General features: G+C 35.7%; 1 protein-coding gene across 1 annotated transcript; it reads right to left on the bottom strand.

Moving 5' to 3' along the window:
• Nucleotides 1-408: 408 nt before the first annotated feature.
• Nucleotides 409-14,928, bottom strand: LOC139967306 (coiled-coil domain-containing protein 149-like). The gene is made up of 11 exons (XM_071970967.1): nt 14,723-14,928; nt 11,679-11,843; nt 10,758-10,811; nt 9,637-9,741; nt 8,764-8,880; nt 8,003-8,175; nt 6,747-6,819; nt 5,643-5,721; nt 5,000-5,144; nt 4,666-4,745; nt 409-2,908 (listed from the first exon to the last, which is right to left on the bottom strand). Exons 1-11 carry the CDS (start codon nt 14,804-14,806, stop codon nt 2,127-2,129), a joined length of 1,857 nt encoding a protein of 618 aa, XP_071827068.1. The 5' UTR covers nt 14,807-14,928; the 3' UTR covers nt 409-2,126.
• Between the last annotated feature and the right edge of the window lie 176 nt (nt 14,929-15,104).

Genomic DNA, 15,104 nt, shown 5'->3' with positions numbered 1-15,104 from the left:
CTGTATGTAAGTAGTAATTGCACCTATGAATGGTAATACCATCCATGCAATTAGTTTGATCACGCAACAATTAATGCATATTACATTGTTTACCCCTCCTTTGTTCTTCGACAAATATAACATAATGTCCTATCTACAGCTGTGAGGTGAGACACTGATAAACCATTGTTGGGTGATCTGAGATATCAAACGACAGCATAAAATAAGAATCATATAACTAAATAAGGTGTGATACCATTTACAATATGTATGTATAATACTTGCAACAAAGAGTCAGGCATGAAGGGAGCTTTCTCCTAACACTATTAACAATTGATCTCAGCCAATCACACATACATAAAATATGTCTCTAAAGATATTGTTGTTCATTAGTACAAAGAACATATTAAGAAAGAGCATATTAGCATGTGTCTGTTATCAGTATTTTAACCTCTGCAGATTACAGGTCATTGATGTATACAACCAATGTCTGACTCATAATCCATTTGATGGAATTGGGTCAGTTTGTGTCAGGTTTATGAGAAAACTGGTGATCAGTGAAAATGCAAAAAGTGTCTGAAATTATTACTTTCATTTACATTATTCAAATATTTAACATGTATCTCCCAGTTGGTATTTCCAACCATAAATTTGCAAAGATGACAATTTCAGTGTCGTCAATCGGGAGCTACTCAGTACAATATTATAGTTCAGCAGGGTGCTAGGTATTGTCAAGATCAGCGATGGAGTTGTAATGTTAATTTGCATCTGTTTAGCATATTTAATACTGATTGAATAATGAGCATACATCTGGTTACAAATCACCAACAATCAGTACACTGCTGTGATCAAAGCATTAGAATTAAAGAGATATTTACACAGTTCAATTGTTGCAGCAGAATCATCTACATATTAAAAGATAAGCTGGCATGAGTCAGTAACAGGTTCAAGCACCTGGAATTTAACTAGGAAAATAAAACTGCAACTATTTAGACAGGTGTGGTACATTGTACAGGTGTTTGCAATGCTTGCTGTACAAAAGTAAGTCCTGCTCAATCTCTTGCAAGAAGATTTATCGTTTATTATTATAGTTTTGCAAGCTTTAGTAGCCTTGTCAGAAACATTGTTATGTCGATGTTCGATAAACTTGTAAACGAGCCTAGTAAGGTAACCCTTGTAAGGATAGGTTTTTCTGATAGTTTCTGGTGAGGTATATTGGCTACACTTATACAGAATTCATGCAAGAGTTAAAAGTAATTTCTTGATTGGGGGGCTTACTGCGTAAAGGCTGACAATTAATACTGTTGAATGTTCTGGATGGGGTTATTTCTAATTTAGACTTTGTAAACACGTATTGCTATTACACATGCTATAATGTGAGGGAACAATATGAACAGAATAGAGTTGAGATGAGTGGAGCGGGTCTGACGGTGAGGTTAAACAAAACAATAGGTCAGACACTAATTAGTTGCAGCTAACGAAGTAAAATAAATAATGAACAAAGGGGAAAAAGGTAACAGAGAGAGAAAATATGCAGGGCCACCCTGAAGCTCTGTCAACAACTTAATTAATTACTTCACAATTTAAACATGGGTGCATCAATTACTTTACACCCTAGCTTCAGGAAAAAATTCCAAACATTCCAGATAAATTTGACTTCATAGTACTTTTGATTTCACAAGGATTGATTTCTTATAGCCTCTTCAATAATTCAAAAGATCAAGGTTAACGTGTGCTTAATGCGTATAAATAAATAATAATTTAAATAATAATGTCTATGGGCCGCAAACCCTTCATCCTGCCCCCCCCCACCCACCTCCACCCTTGAATAGCAACAAAATATAAACAATACTTTCTAGTTAGCTGTATACTCTTTACCTTTCTTTGTAAATAGATTGAATAACATTAATAATAAATTATCTTTCATGCAGTGCATACTGCTTATGGTAGTGGAAGGCATTATCATTACATTTCAGACAAAGAGAGTATAAATCAATTGTTCTTTGTCCTTTGTTCGATTCATGTCCTACAAAGCTTTCTTTCTAACGAAATGACCAGCATTTGACCCAAGTACCTCCTTTCATTTCTCCCTTATTTTTTAAATATCAATTTCCAATATTCCAATGAAGTAAGATTACATTTACTGATCAGACACACTGAGGTGATGTATCCACCAGTATCTGGTTGGTTTTATCAGGGCTGGATGGGGTCTCTGTGGGTGTGTCCTCATAAGATCCGGGGGGTAAAAGTGGTGTTCTCGGATTGGCTCTGACACTCTCCCCGTCGCCCGCTTCGTTTTGAGATGATTTTTGTTTGACTATCTTCTCCGCGACGGTATCGAATAAAGATTCCAATACATTCATGTTATCATCATTGGACGGCTGCTCTGTGTTACGATCAGCTTTCAGTTCTGCCTCTCCTAATCTTGGACTAGTCTCTACAGATGAAGCTAACTCCATCACACTATCACCATCTTCTTCTTCTTCTTCTTTGCTCTCTGTATCACCTGCATCTTCCTCATCTTTCATTCCTGTCTCTGACGCTGCTTGCTCTCCTCCTCTTCTCGACGATTCACCGTTCTGAACACTTTCGTCCTTAATGATTTGATTGGGCTCACCGTCTCCGGTCGCTTTGGCGGGTTCTTCTCTGATCTCTTCGGCTTCATCTTCTCCGACTGTTGTCTCTGGATTATTGGTTTTTTCATCCTGTATTTCTCTGTGACCTTCTGTGTCAGGGCTACCGGTGGGCTGATGTTCTTTCTTCATATCGATCTGGTGCTGTGGAGTACTCGCTTCGCTACTGAACTCACTCTTTAAGCTCTCCGATTGCTCGCTTGAGTTAGTTTCCACGGAAACTCGACGAGGGACCAGCGCCTCTCTGCTATCGGGAGACATCTCTAACTGCCAAGCCTTCAGGGCAGCTGTCCTTGCTGAAAATAAAGATGAGAAACAAAAAATAAAATTTAGGAAGAGTTTTACATTTGTAGAACCAGATAAACGAAAAAAATAAAACGAAACAGTTGATGAAAGTCATATTAATGTATATTCAAACGTTTTCGAAGATTTCACATCTTCCTCGTCAGGAAATAGATAATAAAATAATCTCTTATGTATAGTGCATGCGAAAGTTGATGACTATGTATGTTCAAAGATATAGGAGGTTCTAAAATAAGTTGAGAATAAATGACGATCCATGTTGAAATAGTTGATTGTTTAAAACGGGTTTAAGTTTCTTGATGTACAGTGCCTCCTTAATTTTAATTTCAAAGTCTGTATAGCCGCTGTCTATGACACTAAAGTTGGTGATGTTAGCTGATCGGCAGTCTATACAGTGAGTGATATGCTCATAGATTGCAGATTTGTCAGATAAGTGCTCCTTGACCCTTGTAGCCAGATGTCTTTTAGTCTTACCGATGTAAGTTTGGTTCTTATCACAGGAACCTTCAAATGAATAGATGACATTGGCTTTAAGGGCCATGGGGGTCTTATCTTTCAAGGAAAAGTAATTACTGACTTTAAACGTTTTGAAAACTATAATACACTTCTTGTTAACGCCTCTAAAATGTTTAGTTAAGGATCTCTTGAAATTTAGTGAAGGGTGACCTATGAATCGAATGGTAATCATGTACTTACTGTCATCATCCTTATCCTGATTATCCACTTCAGAACTAAGTTTCTTATTGAGGAATTTATATACACACTCTTCCAAAATCCTGCTGGGATAACCATTATGGTATAAAATCTCTTTTAATTTGGAGACCTCTGTATGGAATAAGGACCAATTGCTGCACACAACAAATGCCCTATTAAGGAAACAATTAATTAAGCCGATCTTCCAAACCCATGGACAAATGGCATGGAAATTGAGAATTACATTTGTATTAGTTGGCTTACGATAGACCATTGAACTGTATGATGAGTTAGTTTCAGAGGGTAAACACACCTCTGTGTCAAGAAAAGCAAGATGTTTCGGTCCAATTTCATGGGTAAATTTCAAATTTGGATGTAATTGGTTAAGAAAACCAAGAAAACTGTGAACATGATCCAAAGAATTAAACACACAGAAAATGTCATCCACATACCTGAGGTACAACATAGGGCCATAATCAGTACTATGAGTCATGAAAATGTTTTCTAAATGAGCAAGGAAAAAATTAGCCAGAACTGGACCCAGAGGGCTACCCATTGTTACCCCATCAATTTGACAGTATAATTTCCCTTTATGGAGGAAATAACCACCTGTTGCAATCTGTAGTAACTTTTTGAAAACTTTTTTAGGATAAGAAGGCCTTGAATCTTGCCTGTAGACATATTCACAAACAATATCAATAGTTTCATTTAGAGGGATATTAGTGAACAATGAAACCACATCATAACTCACAAGTTTGTGGGATGGTTTGAAATTAAAAGAATTTAGTCGTTCTATGAAAGAAGCAGTTGAATCCAACATATAGGTTGTTGGCATACTGACTTTTATGATGTTTACAAGATATTTTGCAAGTTTGTATTCAGCAGTACTGATCATTGAGACAACAGGTCTGAGTGGCGTATTTTCTTTGTGAACCTTAGCCAGCCCATAGATTTTCCCAGGTTGACTGCCAGAAGGGATAAGGTTTTTAAAAATAATATCAGGCAGGAAATTCTTCACATTTCTGTTCAAATATAATATATATAAAATTTGACTTACCTGTTGGAAGATTCCAGAGTCCAGCTACTTCTAAAGTCTTCAGTTTGTTCTCTAATTCTTCTACCCTTTTACCAAGAATCCTGCAACGAATATCCCAAGAAATGAAAAAATGAATCCTTCACAACAGAATTTCATGGCACAAAACATTCAAAACCATTGAGATATGTATTCTCTAACATTTCCACTCTTTTCTACCAAGAATCTTGAAAGGAAAAACTGGAAATGAAAACAAAACGGTTCATCAAATACTATACATTGACTACTTCCAGAGGTTACAAGGAACAAAGTATGTACCCCCTACTGCCTATATGTAATATAATGATAAAAGACTAACTTGTTGGTATTTCTTTGGTGGTTGATGGCGACATTCTTATCATGGATGGTCTCTAACAGAGCTCTGGATAATGAATGTAGATCGGAGACCGTGGAAGACGTCACTGGAAGGCTTCCTGCTTTACTCTCACCCAACAAGTTCTCAACTGTCATGAAGATATGATCAATTGATGGTTGAATTAGCATTATAATATTATTCAGCTACTTTCAATTTCTCAGTTTTTTTATTATATTGGTTATAGATACTCCTAACAAAACCTTACCTTGAAATGTCCTCCCTCTACACATGTGTGCTACATTTGTGCTTAGTTACATGTGTGCTTAGTTACATGTGTGCTTAGATACAACAAACGGCAACATTTCCTGAGATAGCTATTATCCATTGCTTTAACGATCAGAACAAATACAGTAAGGAACCCCCCCCCCCCACCAGTCCAAGAACTGAACATCTAAACCACCCCTCCTACCCAGCAAACCCATCTAACTTCTTAAACCATAGCTTCTTGGTTGTAAAACTGAACTAAATCCACAGAGTAAAAGAATGCCTGGCTCCATTTAGGATGCAATCCTGGCTTTACTCATTCCAATGAAGTGTCGGCCTAATGCTGCAATGGGAAGAACTAATAACTGCTTGGTTTACTGACCTTGTTTTTGTGATAATACAAGGCTACCTCCTGAGTGAGATTTCAGAAACCCTTTGCCTTTTCTCTTTTCCAACACACTCTATGAAACAGAAAGAAAAGTGATTCTATTTGGGTTAATCAGCAATGACACAAGTCACTAAATCTTAGAGTAAGGTAACTCAAAAAACAACTTTATGAAGTGACTTGCACGAGCATCAATTAATTGATTCCGGAAAATTATTAACAATGAATGGACTTGAGTACTTGACCTTAATATGAAATGTGTTGCTGCAAATAAGCTAATTAGTATACAATAATTACCGTAGATACAAGAAAATGCCTCTGTACCAGTGCACAGAAAAAATACAACAGATCCTAAAAAAATCTAGCTGAGAATCTTCAAAATTTGACCAAAAAATTAATGTACAAGGAAACACTTTCTATTACTCTTGTCCACTGAAAGTACACCAGAACTGAAGAAATTAGGATGAGACAATTTTGTTATCTGTATTGGGTTGACCATTTAACAACTAACATATTAGCTGGGAAGTGGGGAGGGGAGGGGGAGCTATTGTATGTGTACAGATCTCTCTCAGTTAGGATGGGGGACATCCAATTATTGTGAATATGACACAACACAGAGCGAGAACCCAATACAGATGATGCAGCTCTAACCATAACTTCATTTAATAATCACCTTATATTTTACTTCATTTATTAATCACCTTATATTTTACTTCATTTAATAATCACCTTATACTTTACTTCATTTAATAATCACCTTATACTTTACTTCATTTGATAATCACCTTATACTTTACTTCATTTGATAATCACCTTATAGTTTACTTCATTTGATAATCACCTTATACTTTACTTCATTTGATAATCACCTTATATTTTACTTCATTTAATAACCACCTTATACTTTACTTCATTTAATAATCACCTTATACTTTACTTCATTTGATAATCACCTTATACTTTACTTCATTTGATAATCACCTTATATTTTACTTCATTTAATAACCACCTTATAGTTTACTTCATTTAATAACTACCTTATATTTTACTTCATTTGATAATCACCTTTTATTTTACTTCATTTAATAATTAAATAATCACCTTATATTTTGCAGCTGTTGCTTGCGCGTGGGATTTTTCCTCTTGAACCTGTTTCAGCCTCTCCTTCACGTACCTATACACAATGACATAATCCATAGAAGAACTAGTGTATAAAACAGTGATTTTAGAGAAGCTTAATATAGCTATACACAATGACATAATCCATAGGAGATCTAGTGTATGAAACAGTGATTTTAGAGAAGCTCAACATAGCTTCTATACATGTACTTGGAACATACGACCACATCAGTTGACAACAAAATTTGAAATCTTGTTTCCAAACCTCAGAATGCTTCTTTGATATTTGCACATCATGACACACTTTGATTGAATAGTAATGCTTTAACACAAGCTTATTGCATAATGTTATAACACCAGTCATGCCTATATATTTTGCTCTTCCTTGTACAATATGAGTATCAAATATCTTACAGCAATTGCTGACTGAACTAACGAAAAATATTTATTTACGCAGCACCAAAGTTCAATATTTAATTTACACAATCATGTGAGTCAACAAAATATCTGGAATGACTATCTCCTTGCATTTTTTATGTATTTAATATTCGCACAGGTGTTTAGATTTCAAAATTTCAATTTGCACCCGTTGGTAGTAGGAAAGCACATGATGTAGTGTGGAACTGTGAACTTAACAGCAAAAAACACATGTAGCATTCTACAATGGAAAATGAAAGTATATTGAACAATTTAAATTGATTTAAATCGTTCAATATACTTTCATTTGCTTTGATCACCAATATGATTCTATTAAAAACAGAAAGATAATCTGTCAACCATGAGATTTATGTTGGTGTTCCCATTCTTGAGATACAGTGTTCCCATGCTACACATATGCACATACCAATGCACAGACTCATACTGTATATGAGTTAATCCATGCCAAATCAACAGAGGCCTCCACGTCGACCCTCTCAGAATCGCCTGAAATTGATATAGTGTATAGCAATATGTCTCAAGGATGAATTTGGGCAAAAAAACATTTGACACTTTTTGGTTGCTAGGATACGGCCACGCCTAGCAACCAAATCCATATCAATTTCAGGCGATTCTGAGAGGGCGGACGTGGTATCGACCCAAAAATCTGTTGATTTGGTATGGATCGACCCTTAAATATTTATAACCCTGATTTACAGAACTTACTTGTATGGGTCGGGCAAGCAATCAAGAAACAATCAAGAAAACTAGCCATTTTATCTGAACATATATCAACTACTAGGTATCCCTAGGTTACTTACTTGTTTTCCATCAACAATGCATCGATATCGACAATTCTCTTCTCGTTTCCTCCGAGGACGTAGTTGAGTTCTTCGTTCAAATGATCAGCTTTTCTCCTGAAGAAATCTCTCTCTGTAACATGTTCCTGAAGTTCGTCTATCTTGGCGACCATGTCTCTTTCTAAGTTTTCGGCCTTCCATGAAAAAATTACACATACAGTACGGTAGTCACAGCAGTGTGATTAAACAAACCATAGATCTATAATACTAGCAACAACATAAACTGACATTTGCCCTTTTCATTCAAAGGGAGCTTTTCCAGGTATAAATGCTTAAATGCAATACTCACATTAATATGAGAAGTAAGGTGTCTTCCTCTGCAACACCAAACACCATTCTACTTTATACATTAAGCCAGTCAAGACATTAATTAATGCCAATGATACATGCAGTATCTTGCCAATCAATTGTTCTACTACTTGCAGGCTAAGAAACAAAACACAGGACTTCAGAATATTGATTGCAACATCAACAGCAACTCTAGTGTAATTTTGACTCAAGATTTTGCTATACACTATGATATTGCTATATTGACCTGAGCATATTCAGTGAATAAATTCTTCTAGGCATTCAAATATATCGACAAAACAGACGCTACTCACTGAGCTCAGATTGATGACAGATTAATTCTGCAATTACGACTGGCATGATCCTTTCACTGTTCATAATTACAATTGCAAGCTTTTACCAACAGATTCTGCAGTATAGTTGGGTCAACTAACCTGTTCTCTTGCAGCCTCCAGCTGTGCCACTAACGTTTCTCTTTCATGAGCAGGAAAATGGCGCATTCCCACTCCCTCATCACCGACTCTCTGACGAGCAATATTTTCACGGAGAATCTACCAAAAATCAGAACGGAAAAATATCTGACAACTACCATACAGAGGAATCTTAAGGAGAAAGGATACAAGAAAATAAGAGATTCTGTCTATCTAATTATTTCCACATTTGTCAGACCTCATTTATGGGAGTCAATGGGTCATCTTGGTAGGCATTATGGTCATATTGATGGATCACTAATGACTGGGTTGTCAATTCTGCTGGGATTCTCTTATTTCTTTTATTAAACTTGAGGCTTTCCAGTTACCGAGGAAACGCTATATGAGTACTCCCAGCTCTCATCCTTAATCCTGATTATGATGCAGCTAACTGGTATCACTACAGAATGTACACTATTCATGCCTCAACTTACACAACTACAGTACATGGGCAATAACATTCCCTGTAGAATGTGTTAATGCTGAAATTGAAGATAGCCTCTCACCAACAGTCAACAAAACTAATGTCAGTATTTTTTTGCAGTGATTTACAACACTTCACCTTGACATTGAATGTCACATCGCTATAAAGGCTGAAAAGGGTTCTAAATTATAATAAAACAGGTGGTGATTTTGATGACTTTCAAGATTACCAAGAAACTATTTGTAGATATTTAGTTCCAAACCAAAACATTATCATTCAGTGGTAAATGAATAAATTCTTCTAAAACATTCACAAATAACTTGCTGCAAACATTGACATTGTGAAAAGAAAAGGAAAGACTTTGTGAATCGTAAATTATTATTTATGCAAATAAATAATAAATCATATAATACCTTCATATCTCCTTCAGATTCAGTAAGCTTCAGTCTCAGCTCTTTAATTTCATCTTCTGCTTTTCTGTTTTGCTCTCTAGTCTCACAGAGTATCTGAGCCAAACTCTGAAGGTAAAGATGGGGAAATAGGTTTACTGTTCTGCAAACACTCGTACAGAAACAATTGATAAATATGTTACTTGAACAATGAAACTTAACACACACCATAGTATATAACAGCCATTCTGGTTGTCGAGGGATGAAGTTCATGTTGTAGACAATTTCCTTGTAAAGTCTGATTACTTCCTTGACTTTAAGCTCAACACAGTAATTTCACTTCAAGTATACATGTACAGCAGTAAGTACTGTTACAACCTATTGTACAGTACTACCTAAAGTAAGTTTGTCAAGTTCTATCAGGTATACTAGCACAACTATTGTTACAATTTCTTTTGATCTGTCACGAACGATAATACATGTATACAAACATATAAAATGCATACAAAACATAAATACATACCAACAATTTGGGGCGAAAAATCTTTTGAATTTTTTCACAACAGAATATTCAGTCCTTCTGTAAGTGATCAAACTGTTTTGTATACTACAGTTCTACACTAGAGCATCAATGATGCCAAATTTAACAGCTTCATGAATACGCAAATTGTGTATAAGGATGTGACTGTTTAAAGACACACACTTACAAAATTAAATGAAACCTCAAGTCGCCTTTCATGACTACTGCCTCATCTCACTTTATCTGTTTGATTTCTAAAGGCATAAATCATAAAATTTCTCAAAGATGAAAAAAGACAGTCATTAAAAATTGAGAATCTCCTTTAATATCAATTCCAAAATATTGAAACAATTAGGGTTTAGCATATAGACAAACTGCTATGAATAATTAACTGTTTTACATCTATGTCGAAATTTGACAATTTTCATATTGCAATTTGTTATGCACTACCTGATAAATCGTTCCTGGTGTTGGAAATAAAAATGAACCATTTGACGCTGAAGTGACAGAACATTAAATACTGTATGAGTGATCATATTTAATATAATAATAATATTTATAATAATATTATTTATTTTTATTAATTTATAATAATATTTATAATAATATTGATATAATATCTTACTTGACTTCGTCTCTCAGACAATGGATCGTTTTCATCTAGTGAGAGTCCAAGTGCCTGATAGGAGAGAGTATATATATCAATTATCAATTAATGATAACTATTAGGCAAAGCAAGACATTAATTTTCCCTATTTTGACATAATTTTGTTTGTTAGACAAATGCATTGTTCACTTAAACAAATATTTAAAATGGATGGTTCTGCCTGCAATTGTTTACTTTGAACAAATAAAGCTTAATCAATCTTCAGCAGGCAGCTATAATGGTTAATAACACAAGCTTTACTGCTTTCAATTTGTCAATACAGTTATCAGGAGTATTGTCCTGATGAAGTTGTGAAGCTACTGTACTCTTCTAGTAATGACTGAAAATATTGACCAGGTGAAACAGACCTGAAGTACAAACAGCAGAGAAGCTAAGTGTACGTTTGAAAAATGTGGCACAGGCTGAATTTATATTGATGCACAAAATTGTATTTCAGTTAGAAATAAAGGACTGATACATCTCAGCAACATTACAACAGTAGAACATCCAATGATGAAAAAATGTAATAGTTATGTACATCAATGAATAGAGATAGAGATGTTCTACAAGGGAGGCAGTGGTACTACTGTGATATCCTATATCTTGAAGGGATTGCTACACACCAGTCTTTTAGCTAGCTATATAGATTTGTAGAATATAACTCAGTAGAGTACATGCTCAGACTGCTTGATACAATTTCTGTCTATATCAACAAGGAAGTCATATTTTCACTCCAATATAATCTTCTCCTCTGTGTATCAATTGAACATATTAAATTGTCCAATCACATCACAGATTTTTAACAGCATATTTGTTTTCCAAGCTAGAATGCTGAGTTATTATTGCACAATTCCAGCCTGCATTGCGTAGTCTTTCATGAAAACATATATTGACACATACTTTTTCCCTGTCTTCGTATTTCCTCTTCTGACCGTGGTACTTCTCCCTCAGCTGCTCGGCCATCAGTTTGTAAGCATCTTTCTCCTGGCGAACATTGTCCAACTCCTTGGCGAGTACAAGCAAACCTTCTGTCTTGCATTGTAGCTTCCTTTTACACAGATTAAACTGAAAAGTTGAGCAAACAGCAACACAATTTAAGCTAAGTAATGTCTTCTCGGACTGTTCATTTCACAATGGTTGTTTATCCATGTACTGTAGGTCTTACCATGTTACTTCCAGTGCTGAGTCGGAAAGAAGCCCTTTGGGTTTGAACAGCAGTTTTGCTCATGAATACATTACCCTAAACTAACAAGTGCAATTCATCAAACAAAGATCCTCCTTCTTTTTCTTCAAGTGTTTTTTTCTTTTCATACATGATTTATTTTGTTCTAGTATAAAATTTTGTCACCTTGACACTCTTTCCATCAAATTATATTGACATACAATATGAATTAAAATCTTGCATATTTTCAAACTATGCTAGTTTTATTTGACATACAAACTAGATTGTATTGAATTGTTACAAACCTTAACAAATTAAACTCAAGCTATCGTACAGAAACCCTAAATGTTGTCATTTCGTATCCAGGTGGCCTGCTTACTCACATCCAGTATTTTTCCCAGCCCAATAGTTCCTGTGCAGCCCTCATTCTGCAAGCGTAATCATCAATGACATTATGGTGGGTCTTTGAACTAACCCACTAACCTAATTTGGCAAAATGTGTTAAGTGATCAAGTGGTGCTTTATTCCTGATAGAACATGCATTGAACATAGTTAACATGCTTTAAACCTTGACTATCCATGTGGGATCTAAGAAGAACTATCGTTAGAGCTAAATAAGCTGAAATGGTGGAAGGTGTTTTTCAAAATGACAGGAGGGTGGGGAAAAGTGTTGTAAAACTTGAAGACAAATTGGGCAGCCTTCTGATGAAATTTTGGAGCAGCTGCCCTACGAATCAAGACTTTAGTAGAGTCACAGCTCCTCCTTCATTCAAACAAAGACAAAGCAATGGGTCTCTCCGACTATTCCCAAAATCCACAGAGGGCACTGTCAATCTGTCATATCAGTCTTTTAGCTAGTTCCAAAAAACTTGACTCTGACTACAGATCATAATGGTAGAGTGAGTTCATTATATATTGAAGAAGAGATTTATTAAAACATATTTTCCAAGTTTCACTTCAAACTAAGTGTTTTAAGCACCTTAAGTTGTTTCTAAAGCTCTTTTTTCATTTGACAAAACCCTGAACTAGTCAATCACCCAGGGCATCTGTATTCACATCCTGTGTGTTCACATGCTTGTGTGTGCTTTTCATGAGATGTTGTTACTTTGAAGCAGAAATATACAGAGTGGGGTATGTATTATAACAGTATGTCAATTGATTACGCACTTAAGGACCAACATAACAGTACCGTCTGCAGAAATGGAGTCTCATTGTACTTAGCACAATAAGTGCTTCTGTAAGCATGTCCTTCAATCAGGGAATCTCAATGTTTTTTTAAAGTGTGTAAACTTGGTATGAGTTTTTCAGCAGCTGTAATGAACTTACAATGTTTTCAAGAGGTTATACTAGGCTGCTGGTTGCTGCAACAACAGGCGACCTGTAAAATGGCTTTATTGTACAGTATGCCAATCATAGGCCAGGCTCCTGTATCATTTTGAACAGCCAATAACTTGCCTCAAAACTAGCTTGAAGTACTTCATTTGATACTTTAATAAGTCTAGGCTGGGCCTAATGAAGGCCTAAAATAACATATTTTGCAGGAGCTATTTACCCAGTCAGTGCGCAAATAGAGATGGTGCTCAGATTGCTAACTTAACCAATTGTTGAGATTCCAATCAAACATAAAGTGTACTCTCATGTCCACAAATATTGAATTAACGCCTTAACGGTGTGAAACAGGTCTCCATGAGCAGGACAAGTTTTTACCATATTAATACTTCTGCAGTCTGTTGTAGAATATACAGAGAAACTTCTCCTCAGGCAGATACTATTTTATGTATGATGGTATGATAGTAAGGGCATCAATATTATTTTAAAAGATAGCGGTGATGACGATCTTGCTCATTTTGCTCGGTGGTTGAGTTCTATCCTTTAGAAGTGTTATTTCATCAATGGTAGAAATCATCAGAAATAGAAAGAATTATACTTGCAGAAGTTGGGAGGTTAAGCTGCACGAAGCAAGGAAACATTTTCCTTACTTAGCGCCTTCTTTGAAGTTTGCTGTATAACTTCGCTAAGTGGGTGAAATAATCTGTGAAAGTGTCTCAAAATACAAAGTGTACATTTCTAATTTTCACTGTGGGAATTTTTGCCATTTTCATTAAGGATATGCTACAGATTAACATTGAGATTGGAGAAGTGGTTACTACTTGACCAATTATGAACACAGCAACTACAGTGCAACTATGTATACATAACACAGTATGCAAATTCTAGGGACATGCAAAATTACTGTACACCACCATACAGTATGACTATGAGAACAGGTTGTTAAAGGAACTGATTATGACATATTCATGATCTGGTTGTGATGACTAAACAAAACACAACATAACTCCTACACCATGAAGACCTGAAAATAATCTTTGAGTGCATTTACTTTCTAATTGGTTGCTTTGTGATTGTGAATAAGTAAGAATGCTCATCTAACTTAAGATTGGACAAATAGCCACAACCAGTTCATTTAATCTATGAAGAAAGAAGTCAGACTGACACTGACAGAGGTAGACTAATGTAGGCTACATTTGAAGTGATATGTTCAGTAGGCCTATCCCGAGTTAAACTATAGACTACTGTACATACACCTATCCTCGCGTTAAGTTTCTCCTACATCATGTTACATACAGGTAGGCCTAGGCCTACATGATTTGCTCTAACTTTTGTTGTGGTTTGTTTTTAACACTGGCTCATGCCTAGGCTAAGTAAGGCTCAGCCTACCTATGTTAGGACTATTATTAAACTGTGCTAACGTTACAAAGTTAACTTTGGAGTTTGGGCATACCTCACTGCAAAGATTATGCCAGTCTTTCTGGAGCTGTGACTTTGTAGCATCACCTCTGCCCTTTCTTGTTGGAACACGTGCCATATTTATAATGAACGTTGGAGGGACTTTTCAAGAAAAAGTCACCAAGGACGAACCTAGGCACGGAAAACCAAACAACTGTACGTGGAGCGTACAACCACACATACATATGGTGCTAATAGTGCAGGATTGAAGCTAGCGAACAATAACAACACGTTGACGGCATAGGAAAAGAACCGACATACATTAAATCCCATATCATTTCACCCATATCGTTTTCCCCCTAGTTTTTTCTTAGCAGTAGTCAACCAAGTGTTGGATTTCGATAATATCCAACTCCATGAATTTTAGAATGATATTT

Source organism: Apostichopus japonicus, chromosome 5 (genome assembly GCF_037975245.1).
Source record: "Apostichopus japonicus isolate 1M-3 chromosome 5, ASM3797524v1, whole genome shotgun sequence".
Taxonomy (NCBI): Eukaryota; Metazoa; Echinodermata; class Holothuroidea; order Aspidochirotida; family Stichopodidae; genus Apostichopus; species Apostichopus japonicus.
This window is presented reverse-complemented; position numbering and strand designations above follow the sequence as displayed.

Excerpts from the sequence above, each read along its gene's own strand:
- LOC139967306 (XM_071970967.1), bottom strand. The coding sequence starts at position 14,806 with ATGGCACGTGTTCCAACAAGAAAGGGCAGAGGTGATGCTACAAAGTCA. Across the intron at positions 8,881-9,636 it reads AATCTGAAGGAGATATGAAG|ATTCTCCGTGAAAATATTGC; the intron begins GTATTATATGAT and ends GATTTTTGGTAG. Across the intron at positions 5,722-6,746 it reads CAACAGCTGCAAAATATAAG|AGTGTGTTGGAAAAGAGAAA; the intron begins GTGATTATTTAA and ends TCTGTTTCATAG.